This window comes from Pecten maximus, chromosome 2, assembly GCF_902652985.1.
Source record: "Pecten maximus chromosome 2, xPecMax1.1, whole genome shotgun sequence".
Classification (NCBI taxonomy): Eukaryota; Metazoa; Mollusca; class Bivalvia; order Pectinida; family Pectinidae; genus Pecten; species Pecten maximus.
Window position 1 is genome coordinate 18470508 of NC_047016.1, and position 6509 is coordinate 18477016.

At 37.2% G+C, this 6509-nt stretch overlaps 1 protein-coding gene across 1 annotated transcript; it reads left to right on the plus strand.

Moving 5' to 3' along the window:
- The first annotated feature begins 4636 nt into the window (after positions 1–4636).
- On the plus strand, positions 4637–6398 carry LOC117320464 (innexin unc-7-like). The gene is made up of 2 exons (XM_033875061.1): positions 4637–5549; positions 5943–6398. Exons 1-2 carry the CDS (start codon positions 4645–4647, stop codon positions 6268–6270), a joined length of 1233 nt encoding a protein of 410 aa, XP_033730952.1. The 5' UTR covers positions 4637–4644; the 3' UTR covers positions 6271–6398.
- Positions 6399–6509: the final 111 nt, after the last annotated feature.

Sequence of the window (6509 nt, forward strand, 5' to 3'; positions counted from 1 at the left end):
ATAAAACAATCTAGCGCTTTCACAGCTCTTGCTGCTCTTCAGGCACATACATAAAACTTTCCTGAAGAGCAGTTAGAGCTGTGAAAGCGCTAGAAAATGTATCGTTACGTTTTGTTTGCTTTTAAATATAAAGATATTCAAGGCAAACGCTTACAAATTAAGTGCCGATACTAGTTGGAAGTCGATGAACTTGAGAGCGTCGAGTGACTTTCTAGGTCACACACTGACCGCTTCTCACCCTTCATTTATTCGTAAACAGCCCTGGGATAGTAAATATACGCTTTGAAATTCACACAAGACGCTGAAAAATAAGCCAACCAAAAATTTAATATAGAAATGACCATAAAGCAGATATCAGTACCCCCGAGTAAGTCACGCCTTAGTAACCGCCACAGGTGTATGAGTATATAACACCCGTACTTATTTATCAAGGTCTCGATCTCCACGGCGTGTGCTTCACATAAATCTCGAGCTGTGTCACTCAGCTGAATTAAGCTTCTTCATGCTAGATCACATTACTCGTATCTGGGCAACGACATTTGTATTGAATCTGGATCAGTGATTGGAAGATATTGTGCAAATTAAATTCCAAATAACCCGGGAGTAACAGGCTGGTATATGTACTGTTAATTTCGATTATTATATCATTTTTTCCGATAAAGTAAATTAAGAAATGACCGATGGTATTGTTAATTGTACACAGAAGATACATGCCCATTCGTGTGTTAGTATCATCAATATTTTACATGTTTCGGGATGCATAAAACTTACTGAAGGGATATATGAATAACAATAATAAAACATCAATATGCTTCAGAGTTATTAAGATTTTACTCAAATTATTTCCATCAATTATATTTAAAGAAATATTATCAACTTCCCGCAAAACATTCAGAAAAAGATCCGGAAGAAATAACATATTACATCGTTTCAGCATAAGCAATACACACACAATTTGTTTATGCATAAATTTTGCTTGATGATTTTGATTTTGGTTGTCGTGTTTTACCTTATTTATTTGTTGCGGCGTTTTCAAAAAAGACATGACTGGGATTCGCAGAACGTCCAAAAAAAATAGGAAAATGAGTAGTTTATGAGGCATTTCCAACGACACCAGGAGTATTTGTCTTCGAGGCATTCTCTTTAATATATAAAGTAGTTGGTTTACAAACGGTATATAAAAGTATAGGCAAATGTAACCAGGGAAATAAATATCTTACATGGTTGTGTATTCGCATACATAATGTTCTTCATATATCATCTATAAAACACTTATTGCCTTTTGGCGGGAGTAACAGCTTTCATTCTACATTTGTAAATGTCTGTTACCAGTTAATGATAATAAGATAATTATGTCAGAATCACGAAGAAAGCATACCGAATCGGAATTTTCACAGCCTTATCAAAGGTGTTTTTTTCGATAAACGCAAATCGCGAAAAATAATTATTCCATTAATTAGATATGGACGTCGAAGAAAAACATTGTTATAACAGGACTTTTTCCAAAAATGGTAAAAAATAAATCATAAAAACATAATTTGACTGAACCACAAAGGTTTAGAAAGGGTTATTATTGATAAAATGTAACGTCGTAATGTTAGTTTAAACTGTATATGTCAATCTAAACAAAAATATATTGTTTTCAGTTAAGAACCCAAATGAATGAAAACGCTATAACATATTTATTCAATTTCACTTCTTGGCCTGACCTGGTCCAGACGATTCATCACACTAACTCGTCAATCGACATCCATATAAAGAGAGGTTTGCAGCCGCAATGATAGCCAGTCCAAACCCTTGCATGATCAAAGTGACAAATCGTCTATAGGGTTATATTAACATCTTGATCGCAATGTATACATGGATACAACTTTAAGTAATATTACAAGTTAAACACAATACAATTACGATAGGAATTTCAGATGTAACTGGATGAAATGTAAACAAAATTAAAAGTTGCACCAACTCCGAAAAAATTAACAAAATTTGAATGAATGTATTTATTTAAAAATAACAATCAATTAGCATGCATTTTTGTCTTTTTACAGTAACTCTCACTCAGCATACGCACGCAGTGTAAACGAATTAGCTCGTTATTCTCTGTCAAACTTGGGCTGAACTACTTTTTTCGCGCGAAACCTCTGTGATATAAAAAAAAATATTAAAATAAATTAAAAATACTAGAACAAACCATCAATGGTTTAAGTAGAATTTAACCCATGTATTTACGTTGTTTTTTATAACTATATAAATCCTTAAATGTCATTTCGAATCATTTTGAAAATATCGTGAAATTACTCTAACTGTTCAAAGGGCGATAATCCCAGCAAGCAAACAGAAAAACCGGAAGCTAGGGGGAGCATCACGAAAATTGCTTATTTATCAGTGTTAACATACAACAAAATTACCTTTAGGAATAGAAAGATGTTCCCAAAACATCATTTTTCCTCAAAATAAGGGGGAACTTCTGAATAGATAGATGAATCGTTACCTCCGTTTTTATCTTAAAAAAGACCACATACATCATTGATAGACTTTATATATTATGATTACTAGATTGACACAATAGCCTATTTCTAAGGTTATTTGGGATTTTTCAATGTTTTAATGAAAAGAAACTAACGCATGGTTACATGTATGAATACAGTACTATATGAATAGTGATAATTATATAAAATATGCTGAAGACTAACCTGCCATCGCAGATCTCAGCAGCTGTATTTTTGGTCATCTGGTTTGTGAATCTGGATACAAACAAAACAATAATATGAACTTTTGATCTATCCTTACCCTAAAAAGGGGGAATTTTAAACTTTAAATGAAACTGATTTTAATTCCGTGGTATTCACATATCAATTGACATGACAAGTCGAACAACAATTAATTTGTGCGAACATGTGTTGGTATTGTGATGAACAAAAGACCAAAGGACAATAACAATCAGGTGTCAGCACTATATCATAACCAGTATGGCCGCAATGACGTTAAACATCAAATGGTTATAACGTTAAAAAAACATTGTTTTACATCTTTCATGCAATTGTATCATTATATCATTGTAGACAATCTTCTGTGTTAACTTTTTTTTTATAGCATGTTATTTTAGAAGAACCATTAGCTGGGTATCGGCAGGTTAAGTAAAATATGTGCCATGCATAAAATATCTCATCTCGCTCTATAGTAATGTACTATCAACTACACTGTACTTATCTTTTTAATTGACAGTATTCTGAACTGCCATTATATATTATAGGTTTCTGTGTAGAGTTTGATGCAATGAGTTTTTCAATGCAGGGTAAAACATTAAAGAAGCTCGCTGATATTCAAACCATAGAAAAGCAACCTACTGGCGATCAACCATGCATCACCGATATGGTCGACCTCAACCATACATCACCGATCTGGTCGACCTCAACCATACATCACCTATATGGTCGAGATCAACCATACATCACCGATATGGTCGACCTCAACCATACATCACCGATCTGGTCGACCTCAACCATACATCACCGATATGGTCGACCTCAACCATACATCACCGATCTGGTCGACCTCAACCATACATCACCGATATGGTCGAGATCAACCATACATCACCGATCTGGTCGACCTCAACCATACCTAACCGATCTGGTCGACCTCAACCATACATCACCGATCTGGTCGACCTCAACCATACATCACCGATATGGTCGAGATCAACCATACATCACCGATATGGTCGACCTCAACCATACCTCACCGATCTGGTCGACCTCAGCCATACATCACCGATATGGTCGACCTCAACCATACCTCACCGATCTGGTCGACCTCAGCCATACATCACCGATCTGGTCGACCTCAACCATACATCAACGATCTGGTCGACCTCAACCATACATCAACGATCTGGTCGACCTCAACCATACATCACCGATATGGTCGACCTCAACCATACCTCACCGATATGGTCGACCTCAACCATACATCACCGATATGGTCGACTTCAACCATACATCACCGATCTGGTCGACCTCAACCATACATCACCGATATGGTCGACTTCAACCATACATCAACGATCTGGTCGAGATTAACCATGCATTACTGATCTGGTCGAAAATAATTAGATACAGTTAACTTGTGTGGTCGCTATTTAGGGCGAGAATGATTCAATTATATCTAGTTTCAACGCAATTTGCTGTTTGCTGAACTCAACTAAAATCTGAGTATAATGACTCCATTATACCGTACGGATAAATGTCACATAGGGATGTTAGTGTACATCATTTGGCGTTTTCATCTGGTGTTAGTAGCAGGAGCAAGTTCTGGATACCGAGGTAACTGTTTTCGTGTACAGATATTACAACTTTTATTACATCTTATATTTCTGATGCCGATGGAAACTTTCATTTCATTTTTACAAAACTAATCCATTCCGTTTATTTCAACACAGACAGCTGTGGCGTTTTCGTGGTAATTGTTGTTAGCTATTGTAGGTCTGTAATATACAGAAGCAGGGTAAAAGTACATTTCGTGTTAAGGTGTATGTATCTCTAAGCCGTGAGTGGTTTTACCCGTAATTTTCACATCAGACGATGGCTATAACAGAATGTGAATTTAATAAGACATACACTTCTCTTACAGATTAACAACGCCATGGATTTGATGTCATTTAGGCGCCATTTGTCGAGGTCCAATATCCGTTTGAATGACCTCTGCGGAAAGCTCAACAGCACGTGGACTCTGGGTATCCTCGTCCTGTTTTCTCTGCTGACATTTTACCTTCATACGGCTTACGATCCAGTCACCTGTTGGACTCCCGCTGAGTTTACGTCACAGATGATACGGTACACCAATAAGATATGTTGGGAAAGTTCCACGTACTATCCGATAAATGGCGATCCTGAACCAATGGAGAGGCCTATGACTTCAGAGATGAAGAAACCGCCATACCGGTGGATACCACTCGTCCTCCTTGTACAAGCACTGCTGTTCAAACTCCCTGACCTTATTCTATCGGTAGGACAGGGTGTAGTCGGCTTCAGATTTACAAAGATATCAGGACTAACTGACGGGTACGAATCCCTTAATATGGCCGACCGAGCCCAAATGGGAAGAGAAGTTGGAAGGTACATGAAGAGCTGGATAGACTCCACTGTATGGAAGGGTTGTTCATGGGGATGGCTAACACTGCTCTTTCTGTTTACAAAGCTTCTCTACTTCATCAACGCTGTCACACAGTTATCTGCCATGAACATTGCTTTGAAGTCAGAAAACCAATCTTCATTTGGAACCCAATTGGCTGGTGATATTTTGAGCTACCATAAATCGTCGTGGCGTAGCAGCAACCTTAAGCTTCCAGAAGTTTTTACTTGCGACTTTTCCATTATGAAATTACAAACCCTGCACAGGTACTCTACACAGTGTTTGATCAATAACGTCACTTATTACGAGATGATGTTTGGCTTCATATGGCTGTGGCTGGTAATCGTAATCGTCACCACGACCATCAGTAGCGTCGTGCAATTTCTTCAGGTATTAGTACCAGTCTTCAGGAGAAGGTAAGAATGGAACTTTATTTCTTTCTCTTTCGTTTTGGCATGTATTTGTTGTATTAGAATATATGCCATGTAGTCCTAGTCCTATCTTAAACGGACGTCAAAATGTTCATAAAATAGCCAAACAAAAGGAAAACGCATGCTATCTTTATAATGCGATTCGCGACTCCACGAAGCATGTTCAGAAAAGGAAGCAGTTGGATAGAATGTACAATATGGAGACATTAGATGAGTAAGTAAATGTACGGTTTAAATCCCCGAGGTCTTTATAACGTCGTTCGGTAGATTCGTCATGCCTGTACATTCCACCTCGTCCACAAGAGGATTATTTCCTTCGGCTAAATAATTGTTGTTGTTTTTTTTCATATACTTTTTAGTTTTGGTTTATTTAATCAGATTCGTCAAGAGATACTTACACATGTCTGATGAGATGGTCCATTCCCCTTCCGACAACGACATTGCCCGGTTTGCAGGGACAGAAATAACGGAGGACGGGGTATTCATATTGAAAGCGATAGGCGAGATATCATCAGAACACCTGGTCAGAGATATACTAATATATCTGTGGGGCATCACACACGCTCAGCGATTCGCAGCGCCGAGAAGTCAATATATTGCGGCTCCCTCAACAGCTCACCATGATCGCGCGCCAGAATCTCACCAATTGGAGCAGATTTCCGATCATGCTACGTGTGTGGGCGCTTATACTCCTATAAAGGAATGAGATGTGTTTCGTTACATCAAAAATACTTTACATTTTCTTTCTTGTTGATACCTTACACCAATAAGATATCTACCGAAGTATATTTGTACATGTGATCCTAAGTCTCTTTTTATGTTTAATGACGTAGTAACCATCAATATATTTAACTCATAATAAATATTTAACTCAAAATAAAATATTTAACTCATAATAAAATATTTAACTCATGATGAAATATTTAACTCATAATAAAATATTTA

Excerpts from the sequence above, each read along its gene's own strand:
- LOC117320464 (XM_033875061.1), top strand. The coding sequence starts at position 4,645 with ATGGATTTGATGTCATTTAGGCGCCATTTGTCGAGGTCCAATATCCGT. Across the intron at positions 5,550-5,942 it reads GTACCAGTCTTCAGGAGAAG|ATTCGTCAAGAGATACTTAC; the intron begins GTAAGAATGGAA and ends TTATTTAATCAG.